At 45.8% G+C, this 18,193-nt stretch overlaps 1 protein-coding gene across 4 annotated transcripts in view; it reads left to right on the forward strand.

Annotated features, from left to right (window-relative positions):
* Window positions 1–18,193, forward strand: part of LOC129696097 (protein unc-13 homolog B-like) — a 411,098-nt gene that overhangs the window by 374,433 nt on the left and 18,472 nt on the right. For 3 of the 4 annotated variants that reach the window (XM_055633576.1, XM_055633551.1, XM_055633568.1), the window contains 2 exons: window positions 12,564–12,620; window positions 14,444–14,524. In XM_055633576.1, coding sequence (XP_055489551.1) covers window positions 12,564–12,620; window positions 14,444–14,524 — 138 coding nt within the window. The remainder of the gene's footprint in view (window positions 1–12,563; window positions 12,621–14,443; window positions 14,525–18,193) is intronic. The other variant, XM_055633558.1, reaches the window with a different exon arrangement.

Here is an 18,193-nt window from a genome sequence, read left to right on the forward strand (position 1 = left end):
TTAAGGGGGGACTTGATAGAGGTTTTTTAAAATGATGAGAGGGATAGACAGAGTTGACGTGGAAAAGCTTTTCCCACTGAGAGTAGGGAAGATTCAAACAGGGGACATGACTTGAGAATTAAGGGACTGAAGTTTAGGGGTAACTTGAGGGGGAACTTCTTTACTCAGAGAGTGGTAGCTGTGTGGAATGAGCTTCCAGTGAAGGTGGTGGAGGCAGGTTCGTTTTTATCATTTAAAAATAAATTGGATAGTTATATGGACGGGAAGGTAATGGAAGGTTATGGTCTGAGCGCAGGTATATGGGACTAGGGGAGAATATGTGTTTGGCACGGACTAGAAGGGTCGAGATGGCCTGTTTCCGTGCTGTAATTGTTATATGGTTTATATGGTTATATTGTATTTGTCTCAACCAATCCCGCTGGCAGTTCGTTCCACATACAGCTTTTTCACCTGACAATAATAAACCTACATGCAACTCTCCTTCTTTCTTCCACCTCTATCCTGCCTCTTACATCCGTATCCTGGAAATTTAAGCTGCCAGTCCTCTCCCTCCCTTAGCCATGTTTCTGTAATGGTTATAATATCCTAGTTCCATGCTCTGAGTTCATTTGCCTTACCTGTCAGGCCGCTTTTCATGGAAATAGTTGCAATTTAATCCAACACGCTTGCCTCATTCCTGCCTGTCTTGTCTAATGAACTTGCTGTCAATGACTTATCTTTCAGCTTCCAGCCTCTCATCAGTTGTATTGATAATTTGGATCCCTCCCCCATGCCAATCTAGTTACACCCTCCTTGGTAGCACAAGCAAATCTGCCTGCCAAGATATTATTTCTTCTCCAATTCAGGTGCAACCCGTCTTTCTTGCAGAGGTCACACCTGCCCCAGAAGAGACCTTAATTATCTAAAAAATCTGAATCCCTGCTCCCTGCATGAACTCTTCAGCCAAGCATTCAACTGTCCTTTCTTCCTATTCCTACCCTCACTCACACATGGCACTGGGAATAATCCAGAGATTGCTACCCTCGAGGTCCTTTAACCTTTTGCCTAACTCTCAAAAGAACCTCATCCCGTCTACCTATGTCATTTTGCCAATGTTCAGAACAACTCTTTTTCAATCAGGGGGACTGAATCAATATGTTTTCAATCAGGAGGGCTTTTAATTTTAATTTCACATCTCATCAAAGATGTTGATATGCGCACAATGGCATGATAATCAAATAGTCCTATCACAATTACATTTTCTGGAAAGATGACCTGAAAACCTCATTGAAATAAATTAGCTGATTCATTTGCAAGCTGACCTGCTTGCCTTTTTGTCTATTTGTTTCCCGGTTGATTAATTATAGTACTTTATATAATGATCTATATTAATTATGTTAATAAATCAAGAAAAAAAAAGATAGATGATCACTTATCTACGATACCAAATTTAAAATTGTTAACAAGTAGAGGATCACTTGAATCAAATGTTTGCCCTATAAATCGAGATAAGAAAATCAAGTTAATTTTTTCGTTAAATATACCTTATTTTGTCCTGATATCCTAGACAATGTGCATATAATCGCCTGATTAAAAATTATAATCTCTGCTTTATTAAAGTGGCAATTTAGAAAGAAGAACAAAATATGTTTTAAAGACTGAATCTCAGATTGTGCGTGAATATCATGAACAATTTTAAGTTTAAGAACTTCATGGGAGCTTGCCCTCATACATAGAGGACTGATATTTGCCATATCTTTAAAATTATTTAATGATCTGAAACCTGAACCCAAACCACTATTATTTTGCCAACTCAAAGTTTAACATAGCAGGCATTGATTTGGTCAGGTAATCTGCTGAAGGAAATAGGTATATTGCTCATATTTTGGCAGTATTTAAATTTATTGGCTGTGACTTTAAGTTAGGGTGGGATCCATCAAGTGAACACTTTGCCAGCACTGCTTGCATACTAGAAGTGCAACCTGTGATCAGTTGATGACGAATTGGTCTCTCTCCATGAATACTGTGAACATCAACTAATCTTACCCGTCATCTCTTACCCCCACTGTGTGCATCTCTCACTGTAGCACAAAGAAATTGTCAAGCTTGAAACGGTTCAGAAAAAATTTACGAGGATGTGGCCAGAACTAGAGGGTGTGAGCTGCTGGGAGAGGCTGGGTCGCTATTACATGGAGTGCAGGAGGATGAGGGGTGATCTTATAGAGATGTACAAAATCATGAGAGGAATAGATTGGGTAGATGCACAGAGTCTCTTGCTCAGAGTAGGGGAATCGAGGACCAGAGGATATAGGTTCAAGGTGAAGGGGAAAAGATAAGAATCCGAGGGGTAACTTTTTCATACAAAGGGTGGTGGGTGTATGAAACAAGCTGCCAGAAGCTGCCAGAAGAGGTAGTTGAGGCCATTGTTTAAGAATGCATGGATAGGACAGGTTTGGAGAGATTTGGGCCAAGTGCAGGCAAGTGGGACGTGTAGGAGGGACATTGTTGGTCGGTGTGGTTTTAACAGCAGTGCATAAAATATGGTGTCACCTTTTATGCATGTTCTAAGTTGACCCTCAATAAATGTATTTTGTTACTTTATTATGTTCTTTTGTTAGAAATCCATCCTTCATACCCACCTTGAGGATCAGCATCTACCATATTTTAGCTTTTCTATTCCTTTTGCTCCTCCGGCATTTCTTTTCTGCCCTCTTCAATTTTTTTCTTGGCAGATCCTTTCCTTTCCATGGGATGTATTTCCATCCCTCAAACCCCTGATGTCCCACACCATAATTTCATGCCATCACATGCAGTCTCTTTTTGCCCCATCTACACCATCCTTCCAAGCATCTGTTTCCTGAAATCCCCACCCTCATTATGTCTTCTTGTCCCAGCAGTTATCTTCCAACCAATCTTGTTCTGATCATGAGCTCTCTTTCCGTTCAGCCAACTCCATCAATGTGGCAACTGTCTTGTGGGACACAGTCACTTTCTACCAGTCAGGTTTTGGCATGGAATTCAACTTGATTTCCAGTTTTCTGATATTACCAGGTTTTCCTGATTCAAACTGGCATCTATATTCCCTTTCCACCACACGGTAGCATATTCCTTTCAATTCATTATTCAACAATCTATTGCCAGCAATGGGGTTTTTTCCAAGTATTGTTGCTGATGTAGGGAAAAAAAGCATTGAATTTGGTATCTGTCCAGCAGCTACTTTAACATTTAATTTTCTTTTCCTTTATGGACTGTGCATGTTGCTGGCAAACTCAGCATTGCTCACCTCTAATTGCATCAGAAATGAATGTTTTGCTGGCTATTTTAGAAAGCAGTTAAGAATTAACAACAAATAAACCATTCACAAATGGGCCAGACAGGATACGGATGGGAGCAAAATTCCCTAAAAACATCAGTGGCTTCAATGGCTATTTGTTGTTACAATCTGGTAGTTCAAGATTTATTATTACTGCTACAGCCTTTTTATTCAAAATTTTACGGACATAGTGACATTTAAATTCTCTTTGTGCTATGGTGTGATTTAAACTTCAAGAGTCAAGTGATTTATTGTCATATGTCCCAAATAGTCATTCAGCCAACTCCATCAATGTGGCAAATGTCTTGCGGGAAATAGTCACTTTCTGATATTTGCTATCATTAAAATCATTTGATAATCTGAAACCTGAACCCAAACCACTACCATTTTGTCAACTCAAAGTTTAACATAATAGGTATTGATTTGGTCAGGTAATCTGCTAAAGAAAATAAGTTTGTTGCTCCTATTTTGGCAGTATTTAAATTTAATGGCTGTGACTTTAAGTTAGTGTGGTATCCAGCAAGTGAACACTTTGCCCGCACTGTTTGTGTCCCTGAAGTGCAAATTTTAAATGCACACATATGCACATAAAAACAATTATAGTGCAATAATAACAATAATATCTATGTAGTTCAGAGTTTATTTGGAGGTTGTAGTGTTTAATAACTTAATGGCTGTAGGGAAGATGCTGTTCCTATACCTTGACATTACAGTTTTCAGGCTCCTGTACCTTCTTCCCTATGGCAGGGGTAAAATGAGTGTGTGGCCAGGGTGTTGTGGGTCTCTGATGATGTTGGCTTCCTTTTTGAGGCAGCGACTTTGGTAAATCCCTTTGACAGTGCGGAGGTCAGAACCTGTGATGGACTGGGCAGTGTTCACAACATTTTTGCAGTCTTCTTCGCTCCTGGGCATTCAGGTTGCCGAACCAGTCAATGCAATCAGTCAATATTCTCTCTACTGTACACCTGTAGAGGTTTAAGAGAATCCTCTCTGACATATCAAATCTCCGCAATTTTCTCAGGAACTAGAGGCGTAGATGTGCTTTCTTTATAATTGCATCAGTGTGCTGGGTCCGGGAAAGATCTTCACAAATATGCATGCCCAGGAATTTGGAGCTATTGACTCTCTCCACCATCGTCCCGTCGATATATACACAGGTTTGTGGGTCCTCATCCTTCCTCTTCCAAAGTCCACAATCCGTTCCTTGGTCTTGCAGACATTGAGAGCCAGGTTGTTGTGTTGGCACCATTTGGTCAGTCAATCAATCTCACTTCTATACTCTGACTCATCACCATCTGTAATTTGTCCAACAACGGTGTGGTTGTCGATGAACTTGTAGAGTTTGCATTGTGTCCGGCTACACAGTCGTGAGTATAGGGTGAGTAGAGCAGGGAACTGAGCACACAGCCTTGAGGTGCTCCCGTACTGATTGTTATTGAGGAAGAGGTGTTTTTGCCAATTCGAACAGACTGTGGTCTGTTGATGAGGAAGTCGAGGATCCAGTTCCAGAGAGTTATGCAGAGATCGTTCAGTGAGCTTAGTAAGTAGCTTGGAGGGGATGATGGTATTTTAACGCCGAGCTGTAGTCTATACACAGCAGCCTGACGTATGTGTCGTTGTCTTTATACCCACTGTCTTTCATTTAGTGGTTTCTAGAACACCATATCCTAATGGAGTGATTGTTGACTCTAGTTATGAGTGGTTTACAAAAAGCCAATAAACCTGAAAGCCAACTAATGAATTGCTTCTCCCTCTGCCGGTCAGATGTAAAATTGCTGTGTTTACAGATCAATTCCAGGCTCTTATTTACTCAGTAGTTTGATGAGTTTGTTCGTAAAAAAATGACCATTACCTTTCGTACAGCTAAGTGGAATGTAAAGCATTTTAAATGAATTTTATGGCAGAACAGGTATAAGCCAGTTGTTTGGCCTGACGTGTTTGAAGATTGGTGTTCATTGTTATTTTCTCTTTTTATCGTTTGATTTTAAGGATTGTGGATGTTGCTGTCAATTCAGCATCCATCCCTAATTTCCTTCAAGCAGTTGACATACGGAACCACTAAATTCCTTCTGATGTACCAGAGTACTATTAGGAAGGGTCACTGCCTCAATTCCCCTTGAGACATTGTGGGAAATGAGACCCAATCAATTTAAACCCAATTGTGGTTATCAAACGCTGGGTTTGGTTGCATTTAAACACAGTAATGATTCACAAATGGCAATTTATTTCCAAATCTGGTTATAGAACACTCAAACAGTGGTGACAGAGTTTTATTATTGTTTATTGAAATGAGCAATTGAAGATATGGAGACTTGAAATGTTTGCAAGTATCAAATGGCATTGTCGGAAATTATTTACCTTGTAGTTTTTAACCTAGGCCACTACATGATATCTTGAAGGCCTCTGAGGACACCCAGTGTAAAATCTGTTACATTAGCCTAACACATGTGAGGATTTATTTGGCATCTAATCAATAGAAAAAGATGGAGCAGAGCAATAAGTCAGTGCTTGAACGCAATTAACCCCTCCATTCCGCCCACCCCAATAATTTATAAGCAATGTAGATCTGATGAAAACTTTTGTATGATTACTATAAATCACTGTAAAACTACTAGCTCATGCCAAGCAGATGCCTGAGATTTGTGTAACTTTTAAAACATTTGTTCTCAAGATGTATGTATTACGGGGAAAGCTGGCATTACCTTTCGTACAGCTAAGTGGAATGTAAAGCATTTTGATGAGCAGTTAAAAATGAAACGGTAGCATAGGCCAGACAGAGGAAAGCAAGATATTTATTTCCTTTAGATAGATTAGTGAACAATCAAGGTTTTAAATATATCATTCTTTTTTTTAGAGTGTTTGTTGGCAGAGTAGTATTAGCTGATGAATTGTAGATGGGTTGGGACATATGTTTCCCCATTAACAATCTGCATTGTACAGTAAACAAAGCCAATTTACTCTAAACAAACTACCGTAACTTAAAGTAAAGTAATACTATAATGGAAGATAGTTATGTAAAATGGATTTAATTTTTATTTGCATAAATTCATTCTCAGTCACCCTACTGAAGTGCAGGTCTCAACCTTGATTGAAAGGCAAATTACTGCACCACCTCCATTCTGATTGGCCACAATAGTGTATTTTTTCAGCTATTTTGTTAAAAGAATGTCATACTTCTTAATGTAGTGTGCCATTCCTTTCCATGTGACTTTTAATCCTTAAAACTAGTTTATCTAGAAACTGCCATCATGTACAGTGCCCTCCATAATGTTTGGGACAATGGCCCATCATTTATTTATTTGCCTCTGTACGCTACAATTTGAGATTTGTAATAGAAAAAAAATCACATGTGGTTAAAGTGCACATTATCAGATTTTATTAAAGGGTATTTTATACATTTTTTTATAATGTCCCAAACATTATGGAGGGCACTGTATTGAGTGTCCAAAAATAAATATCCCTCATTAACAATTATCCAGTATGGAACACCAAATCTTCTGAACTACACCGAAGAGCTAAGTGCAATAGAACTGAAGGAGACGCAGGCATCAGTACATTCTTTCAGTGAATGGTAAACGTTGAAAGCCTTAAAACGGGAAGATTTTTGCATATTTTGGTCAATTATTTCCCCGACTTTTTTATTAAAACTGTTGACCAATCTGACCTTTTTTTTAATCTGACCTCTGCCCAGCTGCATATTCTGGTAGAAATATTCCTTATGATTTCAAAAATCCACTCCTCCGTAAATTTGGTTAATTATTTCACGAGTTATTTGCTAAAATGTATCATCAAACTGACATTTAAAAAAAATATAACGGCTGCCCAGCTGCTAACCTCACAATGCCTTTCCTCGTGGCCTACCTCGCTCGAGGCCCCCCCCCCCCCCCCCCCCCCCCCGCCGCTCTGGCTTAATGCAGCTGCTGTCAAGGCGCATGCACAGTTTTCCATGAGTGACGTTACCCACCCCCCGTTCTTCAAAAGGCGCAGAAAGAACGAGAAAGTTCTGCAGATCGCGAGGTCACCGGGGCTAACGCGCTGAAGAAGTTTCTCTCTCCTCGCTGCTGGTGCAGCTTATGAAGCCACGCCCCTCCCCCGTCTGCCCACTCCAGCTGTGGGTTTCAAGAGAGTCAGGCCGGTTCTGTCCCTCTCCGCTTTTTGCAGCCCACTCCCTCGCCCGGCTCCCCTCCACCTCCCCCCCCCCTCTTCTCACCTCTTCCCCTCTCCTCCCTCCGCCTCTCCCCTCTCCTCTGCCCATCACAGGGGACGACCTCCTCCCCGGCCCGATCATCTGTAACACTGATCGTCGGTAGCTCGCTATAGGATCTTTGGGCCTCGCTCGGGCCCCCGCGAGCTGCCGCCCTGCCCCCACTCCTCTCTCCCCCCCCCCTCCCTCCCCCCCGCTCCCTGCCCCCTCTTTCTCTCTCCCCCCTCTCTCTATCCCCCTCTCGCTCCCTTCTCTCTCTCTCTCTCTCTCTCTCTCCCCCCCTCAATCAATAGTCAATAGTCAATAGTCAATTTAATTGTCATTTGGACCCCTTGAGGTCCAGACGAAATGCCGTTTCTGCAGCCATAGATTACAAACAAATAGACCCCAGACACAACATAATTTACATTTTACATAAACATCCATCACATTGCTGTCTCTCTCTCCCCAAAAAAAACTTATCTCTCCACTCACTCTCCCCCCCCCCCTGTCAGAGTCAAAGTCAAAGCCCCCGGCTGGCGATGGCGATTGTCCCCGGCCATTAAAGCCACGCCGGGTGGTGCGAGGTCGCACACCGGGTCTTGGTGTTAGAGCCCCCGGCGTCCTCGCATCCTCCCCGGCGGCCATTCCAAGCCGCTCCCTCGATCCAGGAGTTAGGCCCCGCTCCCCGAGCTCTCTTCCCCCCGACCCCGCAACTCGGGCGGGAGAAGTCCCGTTGCAGGAGCCCTGAAAAGCGGTCACCCCTCCAGGGACCCGCGGGCTCCCGGTGCCCGCCGTCCGCAGACCCTCAGTTGCAGCCTCCGAATCTCCGAGGTCGGGCCGCAGCAGCAGCATGCAGCAGCAGCAGCAGCAGCAGCAGCAGCAGCAGCAGCAGCAGCAGCAGCAGCGCTCCCACCTGCTCTGGACTCGGCCAGCTCCGCGACGGTGACGGTGAGTCCTTCAGCACCAGAGTCCCCGGCTTCTTCTGTTTTGAGGCCGCACCTCATTGCCCCCAACGACAACGGAGACCCGACAAGAAAAGGTCGGGTCTCCAGTGCAGGGAGAGATTAAAAAGTTTCCCCCTCCCTCCCACCCCCCCCCCACCCCCCCCCCCCCCCCCCCCCACACACACACACCCCAACAAAAAAAAACAAAAACTACATAGACACACACACACACAGTCTCTAAAAACTCTATATCTCTCTCTCTCTGGCTCTCTGCTTTCTCTCTTTCTCTCTCTCTCTCTCTCTCTCTCTCTCTCTCTCTCTATCCCCCCCTCTCTCTCCCCCCTCTCTCTCTCCCCCTCTCTCTCTCTCCCCCTCTCTCCTCTCTCCCTCTCTCCCCCTCCCTCTCCCCCCCTCCTCTTCTCCCCCTCTGCCTCTCTCTCCCTCTGCCTCTCTCTCTCTCTCTCTCTCCCTCTCTCTTTCCCTCTCTCTCTCTCTCCCCCCCTCTCACTCCTCTCTCTCTTCTCCTCTCTCTTTCTCTCTACCCCTCTCACTCTCTCTCTCTCTCTCCCTCCCTCTCTCCCCCTCTCTCTCCTCTCTCTCTCTCTCCACTCTCTCTCCTCTCTTCCTCTCATCTTCGTTCCCTCTCTCCCCCTCTCTCTCCCCTCCTCCTCCACCCTCCCCCCCTCACCCACCCACCCTTTCCTACTCCCCACCACCCCCTTCTCCCTATGTCTCTTGCCCCTCTCACTCTGTTCTCTCCCCCTTCTCTCTCTGCCCTCACTCTCTACTCCCCCCCCCCCCCCCCTCTCCTCTCTAGAGTTGGGGGCTATACGTCAGTGGATAGGGCGGTTATGGGGTAAAAGGAGCAAATTTATAATATCAAGGGGGGGATAGTTAGCGTGTATGCAGGGGTAGTTAATGTGTTTGTGGGGGTGGTTAGTGTGTGTGACGACCGCATGCCTCCCCCCCCCCCCCCCCCCCCCCCCCCCCCCGCAACACTCTAGTACTTATTAAAACTGTGCGTATGTGTAATTTCACCTTTGATTCACAACTCCTCGAAAATCCGACAATGAAACGATGACACTTGTGCATATTCCGGTATAGATTTACCAGATGATGATGTCACAATGCCTTTGCTTGCGGCCCACCTGGCTCATGGCCCAGCCCCCCCCCCGGTTCTGGATTAAAGCATTGGAGAAATACCACTTGGAGAACTTCCCCGAGGAAGCCGCAATTGAACAACAAACTTTTTTTCAATGTGTCCCCTTAACTAAAATAATGACAAACTCCTCAATCATTGATGACCACATATTTTTTTGAACGTACAGAGCAACTACAATTAAGTGCAATTATTCTGTATGCTGTTAATGTCACTGAATAATAGTAAATCATTCTCATGTAATGCAAGGAATTCACAACAGTCTTGAACCATAGCATTAACTGACACCCACGGAAAAGGATAATAATTGCTGTATTATCTGGTCAGCACACATCAGTTTACTAAGCTTTGGTCAACACCTGGATAAAATGTTGGGGTTGAGAGTTTATTGCTATGACTATGCTTCCCAAGACTCTTTACTGATATTTATTTCAAATAGTATCCAGTACAATTTTGAAATAACTTTGTGTTCAAGAAGGAACTGCAGATGCTGGAAGATCGAAGGTACACAAAAATGCAGGAGAAACTCAGCGGGGTGCAGCGAAGGAAACAGGCGATGTTTCGGGCCGAAACCCTTCATCACGCCCTGCCCGACCAAGCTTCCAACCTCATCGTTCCCCAGCCCCACATGGCCCATTTTTTACCTTCTCCCCAAAATCCACAAACCCGGCTCTCCCGGCAGACCCATTGTCTCTGCTTGTTCGTGCCCCACCGAACTCATCTCCACATACCTTGATTCCATACTATCCCCCTTGGTCAAATCCCTTCCCACCTATGTTCTAGACACCTCAGACACTCTCCGCCGCCTCCGTGCATTCCACTCTCTAGGCCCTCACCCCCTCATCTTCACCATGGATGTCCAGTCACTCTACACCTCCACCCCCCACCAGGATGGCCTCAAAGCCCTCCGGTTCTTCCTCGACCAGAGGAGCAACCTATACCCAGCCACTGACACCCTTCTCCGCCTAGCGGAGTTGGTCCTCGCCCTCAACAACTTTACATTTGACTCCTCCCATTTCCTCCAAACACAAGGCGTAGCTATGGGCACACGCATGGGCCCCAGTTACGCTTGCTTCTTTGTCGGGTATGTTAAACAATCCTTGTTCAATATGTACCAGGGCCCCATCCCCGACCTCTACCTCCGTTACATTGACGACTGCTTTGGGGCCACCTCCTGCACCCACACACAACTGACTGACTTCATCCACTTCACCACCAACTTCCATCCGGCACTCCAATACACCTGGACCATTTCCGACACTTCCCTACCATTCCTTGACCTCACCATCTTCATCGCAGGGGACAGACTTCTGACCGACATACACTACAAACCAACTGACTCACATGGCTATCTGGACTACACGTCTTCCCACCCTGCCCCCTGTAAAGACTCCATCCCCTACTCCCAATTCCTCCGCCTACGCCGCATCTGCTCCCAGGATGAGACATTCCATACCAGGGCATCGGAAATGTCCTCGTTCTTCAGGGAACGGGGATTCCCCTCCGCCACCATAGATGAGGCTCGCACCAGGGTCTCATCCATACCCCGCAACACTGCTCTCTCTCCCCATCCCCGCGCTCGCAACAAGGGCAGAGTCCCCCTAGTCCTCACCTTTCACCCCACCAGCCGGCAAATACAACAAATAATCCTCCGCCATTTCCGCCACCTCCAACGTGATCCCATCACTCGCCACATCTTCCCATCTCCCCCTATGTCTGCCTTCCGCAAAGACCGCTCCCTCCGCAACTCCCTTGTCAATTCTTCCCTTCCCTCCCGTACCACCCCCTCCCCGGGCACTTTCCGTTGCAACCGCAAGAAATGCAACACCTGTCCCTTCACCTCCCCCCTCGACTCCATTCAAGGACCCAAGCAGTCGTTCCAGGTGCGACAAAGGTTCACCTGTATCTCCTCCAACCTCATCTGCTGCATCCGCTGCTCTAGATGTCAGCTGATTTACATCGGGGAGACTAAGCGGAGGTTGGGCGATCGTTTCGCCGAACATCTCCGCACAGTCCGCAATAACCTACCTGAACTCCCAGTGGCTCAGCACTTCAACTCCCCCTCCCATTCCCAATCCGACCTCTCTGTCCTGGGCCTCCTCCATTGCCAGAGTGAGCAACACCGGAAATTGGAGGAACAGCACCTCATATTCCGCCTGGGTTGCTTGCGTCCGGATGGCATGAACGCGTTGAATTCTCCCAGTTTTGCTAGCCCTTGCTGTCTCCTCCCCTTCCTTAACCCTCGAGCTGTCCCCTCCCATCCCCCCCCGCCCTCGGGCTCCTCCTCCTCCCGTTATCCTTCCTTCTCCCCCCCACCCCCCATCAGTCTGAAGAAGGGTTTTGACCCGAAAAACGTCGCCTATTTCCTTCGCTCCATAGATGCTGCTGCACCCGCTGAGTTTCTCCAGCATTTTTGTGTACCTTTGAAATAACTTTGCCTGATTCTGTAAAAGAGGTAGTCAATTACTTATCTTGCTTTTCCTAACATTGCGGCAGTTGCTGGATATTAATTACTATATTTATGACGTGTAGTGCAGTTAGTTTCTACTCTGTAAATAAAATATGTACATTTATCAGCATAACAGGTAGAGTTTTTGTAGCACTGTAGGTGTGTAATCCCTTTGGGAAGCACAAACAAAAGCTATTTATGTCAGTAGTACACAGGATTTTTATTTATCTGGTGGATATAAACTAGAGGAATAGTTGACTCAGTGTGCCAATTTCTTTTAACCCTGGGAACATTCAGGTAATTATGAAATCAGCCACCACCTCAAGTATTATGTAACGTATTAATACCATAATCTCATTGATATGTGTTCTGATTTAAAATTTTATGTTTGTTAATTATGCATGCGTGTGGTGTATCTAAGCTATGCAAAAAGCGTGCAACTTGTATTCCACTTTGTTAAATGTATTTTTCAAGATTCTGTGGCGTTTCCTGCTTCTAATTGCCTTTTTCCCCTTTAATACATGCTGGCACAGGGTACTCAGTTGATTTTTACTGCCGCCAAAGAACTTGGGCAGTTATCAAAGCTGAAGGTATTTTTGTATCCATTGCACAAACAGTAAATGTACGCTGCATAGAAAATACATGACTTCTGTTTTTTATTTTTTTATTTGTAATTTGATGTGCTAAAAATATTTTTGGTTCATTTATTTTTCTATTATCAAATAAAAAGACAGAATTTGTTTTTGGTTCTTCATAAAATACAAAGTTATTTTGCAGTTTGTACATATGTTTCTTTTGGCATATGGTGTGACGATAAATGGAACAACAACAGATAGGAACCAAATTTTTAAATTATTTTTGGCCTGTTTCAAGTTTCAGTGGTGATAATCAGATAAAAATGGCTCAGCGTTGCAATAATGTAGACCTGAATGCATTTATCTGTTTCAAATATAAATTTGAATAACATAAAAAGCACCCGTCCGCTCACTCCAAATGGAAATGGAAGGATTAAATGTCTATTTTGCAGAACCTCGGGAAGGAAATAAATGAAATAGGGAAAATGTTCACGAGGAAAGTTTCAGTTATATGCGCACCTTTATAGTTATTAATAAGGATGTTACCTAACATATCTTTGAGCTGATTTGTTTAAGAAAGAACTGCAGATGTTGGAAAAATCTAAGGTAGACAAAAATGCTGGAGAAACTCAGCGGGTGAGGCAGCATCCATGGAGCGAAGGAATAGGTAATGTTTCGGGTCACAACCCTTCTTTAGGCTGATGTGGGGGTGGAGGGAGGGCAGGAAGAAGAAAGGAAGAGGTCACAGACAGTGGGCTGTGAGAGAGCTGGGAAGGGGAGGGGAAGGAGAAAGCAAGGACTACCTGAAATTTGAGAAGTCAATGTTCATACCGCTGGAGTGTAAACTACCCAAGCGAAATATGAGGTGCTGCTCCTCCAATTTTCTGCTTTCCGTAACTCCATGGTCAATTTGTCCCATCCCACCAAAACCACTCCCTCTCCTAGTACTTTCCCTTGCAACCGCAGGAAATGCTACACTTGTCACTTTACCACCACCTCGACTCCATCTGAGGTTCACCTGCACCTCCTCCAACCTCATCTATTGCATCCACTTCTCTAGGTATCAACTGCTCTACATCAGTGAGACCAAGCGCAGGTTTGGCGATCGCTTCGCACAACATCTCCGCTTGGTTCGCATTCACCAACCTGATCTCCCGGTGACTCAGCACTTCAACTCCCCCTCCCATTCCGAATCTGACCTTTCTGCCCTGGGCCTCCTCCATGGCCAGAGTGAGTCCCACCGCAAATTGGACAAGTAGCACCTCATATTTCGCTTGTTTACACCCCAGCGGTATGAACATTGAACATTTCAGGTAGTCCTTGATTTCTCCCTCCTTCCCCTCCCCTTTCCATCTCTCCCACAACCTACTGTCCCCGCCACTTCCTTTCTCCTTTCCCTCCCTCCCCCACCTCCCTCCACCCCCACATCAGTCTGAAGAAGGGTCTCGACCCGAAACCTCACCTATTCCTTCGCTCCATAGATGCTGCCTCACCCGCTGAGTGTCTCCAACATTTTTGTTTACCTTAGGAACAGATTTGATCAGTGGCTTTATTTTCTTTCTGTGTTGTTTGTGTAATTATATAAAATGACATATTGTTGGCTTCCAAGCTTAGATTTCTGCCAATACATGGTCTCCAGGCAAGAGGTGCGTAAGCCTTTAGACTTCCATCCAGTTACAATGCAAATTAATTACTAGCAGACAAAAAGCATGTTTTCATGTTTTTGGTTCCTTTTGTGGAAGTAAACTCGAAAAAAAAGTCCTATGTACCCAGTAGAATACGCATTTTCCTCACATTTATGTGAAATCTGTTCATGAAATGTTTGATATTTTTTGAAGGATCACATGGTTCGAGAAGAAGCCAGAAGCCTTACACCAAAACAGTGCGCTATCATGGATTTGGCACTCGACACAATTAAGGTAAATAATAGAAATTCAGTCTAATTTTTGACGTATCCTCTATGACAAAGATGGGGAAAAAATCTAAGCCCTTCCAATCGTAATGTAACTAACCATTTTGAGTTTAGTTTAGAGATACAGCACTGAAACAGGCCCTTCGGCCCACCGAGTCCACACCGACCAGCGATCGCCACATATTAACACTACCCTACACACACTAGGGACAATTTGCACTTATAGGAAGCCAATAAACATTATGCTTCATTAATTGCATTTAATTAGGTTCAGTTGCAAAATCTGATGGACTTAGTTAGTGTTTTGATCAAACTGATGGCTTCCGTCAAATTGTAATTGTGGTTTTCAATTGATTGATTTTACTTCGGAGTCACGTGAGTGACTACGTGAAGAACCCACCCAGCGCGCAGGCGCGGCATTACGTCAGCAGTGCAACAGCGGCAGCAGCTGGAGCCAGGCTCTCCAGCTGCAGCATAAAGACGAGACCTCAGGTAAGTGCCTTTTTTGTTACAGAGTCGCGCTAGAGAGAATAATGGCCTCTCGCAAGCGACCAGCCAGGAGGACTGCCTGCCCTACTCCATCCGAGGACGGGTCCATAGCGGGACGGCAGCCTCTCGCAGCGGAGGAGCTTTTTCAACGCTCCCGCTCACCCGACACCGAGCCGCCCCCAGTGCTGCAGATTTCAACGCCCCGCACAGGGAGGAAGGCGACACAGAAAACCGACCGGCCGGTGTCCTCCGATGAATCGGAGGAACGGGAACACTCTCCCCCACCGAAAAGGGGAGACGCTCGGATAAGCTGCATGAGGCAGCTCCTCGAGCGTATGATTAATGAGGAGATGCGGCATCTCCCAGGAGGACGGGCTTTGGCCTCCTCCTCTCCACACCCTTCTGTACCCTCTATGTTCGAGGGCAGTAAGGGAGGCCAGGACTGGGCTGGCCTATCCCAAGGGCAGGCGGAGGATATCGTCAGCATGCCGGGCGTGCCGGAAGAAGAGCTACTGGGTGTAGTGGGCCGATATGCGGCACCACCAACAACTGGGATGGTGTTGCCACCCAGAATGGCGGCAACTATAAACAGGCTGTCCAACAACCCGCTGCAGGACAAGGCTGTCCAGCAGGCCCTTGACAACTACATCGCGCCAGAAAATTGCGAGGCGCTGAGGGTCAAGACGGTAAATGGGCAGATCTGGAACCAGCTGGGGCAGCAAATAAGGTCAAAATGCAGCGAGTCCTGAAGCTCCACTCAGCAGCCGTCACCGCCTTTGCTCGGTCCGTTGGGGATGAAGACCTGACCATACCCCCCAGCAGGATGCCCTCGCACTGATGTGCAGCACCACGTATGAGCTAAACAACCTACGGCGGGACAACATCAGGCCTGCCCTCAACCCAACATATGCCGGCCTCTGTAAAGCTCCAGCGCCCGAACGACAGGCGCTGCTATTTGGTGCGGATCTGGCCAAAAGGCTCAAGGAGTTGGAAGAGGCGGCAAAACCAGTAGGCCTCATGAGGGCAGGGCCAGGACCGAGCAGGGTGAAGACACCCAGTTGGCCGCACGCCTCGGCAGCCACCAGCAGATACCGAGCTGGTGAAAGCCTGGTGACCGCCTCCCACTACCCCCAGTGCTCTTTTTTAGAGCGGGACCCAGGGCGGAGCCGTGGGAAGATGCGCCGCCCCACCGCAGCACCAACACGGACAACCTTGGGCCAGACCCACCGGAAACGACCCCACAAGTGAACATGGAGGTAGGTGGGTCTGGTTCCTGTCAACATACACAGACAAAGGGTGTAGTATTAACAGGGGGACGTTTGAGGTTCTTCAAGCATGTTTGGTGCTCCCTTACTAACAATCAGTTTATACTCAACAGTATTAGTGGATACAAAATTGAGTTCAAACCAGGCGTAGAACCGCCAGTTCAGCACATGCCCCAAAGGGTGTTCCTTCCCTCGGCAGTTGAGAAGGTAGAAGGACAAGCTGAACTTGATCGGCTCGTGGCTAAAGGCATCATAGAAATGACCACACACGAGCCGCAAGAATTTGTATCAAATATTTTTCTCAAAACCAAAAAAGATGGTGGATGTCGCATTATTATTGATCTGACATCACTCAATCAGTCTGTTGAGTATCAACATTTCAAAATGGAGACATTTGTCACTGCCAGACAACTGATCTCCAAGGGATACTACATGGCAAGCATAGATATCAAAGATGCTTACTATTTGGTACCCATTCATAAAGATTACTTTAAATATCTGAAATTTATCTGGAGGGGCCAGCTATGGCAGTACCGAGCTTTGCCCAATGGTTTAACGACAGCTCCCAGACTATTTACGAAAATTCTTAAAGTGGCCATGAAGAAATTGAGAGAACTTAAACATTTAGTAGTGGCCTATCTGGACGATGTTCTCATATTAGGAAGAACACGGGAACAAGCTGTCGCAGGAGTGTTAGCCACTAAACAACTCCTTGAAACTTTGGGTTTTATCCTTCACCCAGATAAATCAATATTGGAGCCTACTACTAACATGGATTACTTAGGCTTCACTATTGACACGATTCACATGACTGTCACTCTGCCCAGAAACAAAACAGTTTCACTCATTGAAGCTTGTAGCCATTTAATTGCTACACCGCAACCTAGAATACGGCATGTAGCCAGAGTTATTGGCTCTATAGTAGCAGCATTTCCGGCTGCCCAACATGGGCCCTTGCATTATCAAAATCTACAAAGAGCAAGGACTCATGCATTACGCCTTCATAGGGGGCATTATGATCGCAAAATGGATTTACCCGCTGAAGCCAAATCAGAACTTCAGTGGTGGGTTGACAATATTTGGCACAGTCACAGTCCTATCGCCGTAACCAATCCTAACATAACCATTGCAACGGATGCCAGTGCTTTAGGCTGGGGAGCTACTAACTCCATAGACAGCACAGGTGGCAGATGGACTAACTCAGAGGCATCGCTACTACAATCACTGGGCATTAACTTTTTGGAAATGCTCGCCGCCTTTTATGGGCTAAAAGCATATGCATCTGGTATGCGGCACGTGCATGTTAGAATTATGATCGACAACACTACGGCAGTATCTTATATCCAGCACATGGGTGGCATTAAATCAGTATCATGCGACAAATTAACTGCTATAATCTGGCAATGGTGTGTCGAGAGACATATTTGGCTATCAGCTGCCTATTTACCAGGCAAGCTAAATTTAGTGGCGGACACCAGGTCACGAAAATTCAACGACAACATCGAATGGATGTTGGACCCAAAAATATTTGCTAAAATTATCAAGCAATATGGTACGCCAGATATAGATTTGTTTGCGTCTAGGTTAAATCACCAACTACCCATGTATGTGGCTTGGGAACCAGACCCAGAGGCAGCAGCGGTAGATGCCTTCACGCTGGACTGGGGAAATTTCTTTTTCTATGCTTTCCCTCCCTTCTGCCTCATCAGTCGGGTACTCCAGAAAATTCAGGCAGACTCAGCCTCTGGCATTCTGGTCGTGCCCGACTGGCCTACCCAACCATGGTTCCCAATGTTCCACGACATGGTGGTAGAGACACCAATGGTCCTTCAACACCACCCCCAATTATTGACTCACCCGGTAACTGGCATTAGCCATCCATGCCACCCAAAATTGAAACTCCTGGTTTCCAGATTTTGAAC

Source organism: Leucoraja erinacea, chromosome 1 (assembly GCF_028641065.1).
Source record: "Leucoraja erinacea ecotype New England chromosome 1, Leri_hhj_1, whole genome shotgun sequence".
NCBI classification, from domain to species: Eukaryota; Metazoa; Chordata; class Chondrichthyes; order Rajiformes; family Rajidae; genus Leucoraja; species Leucoraja erinaceus.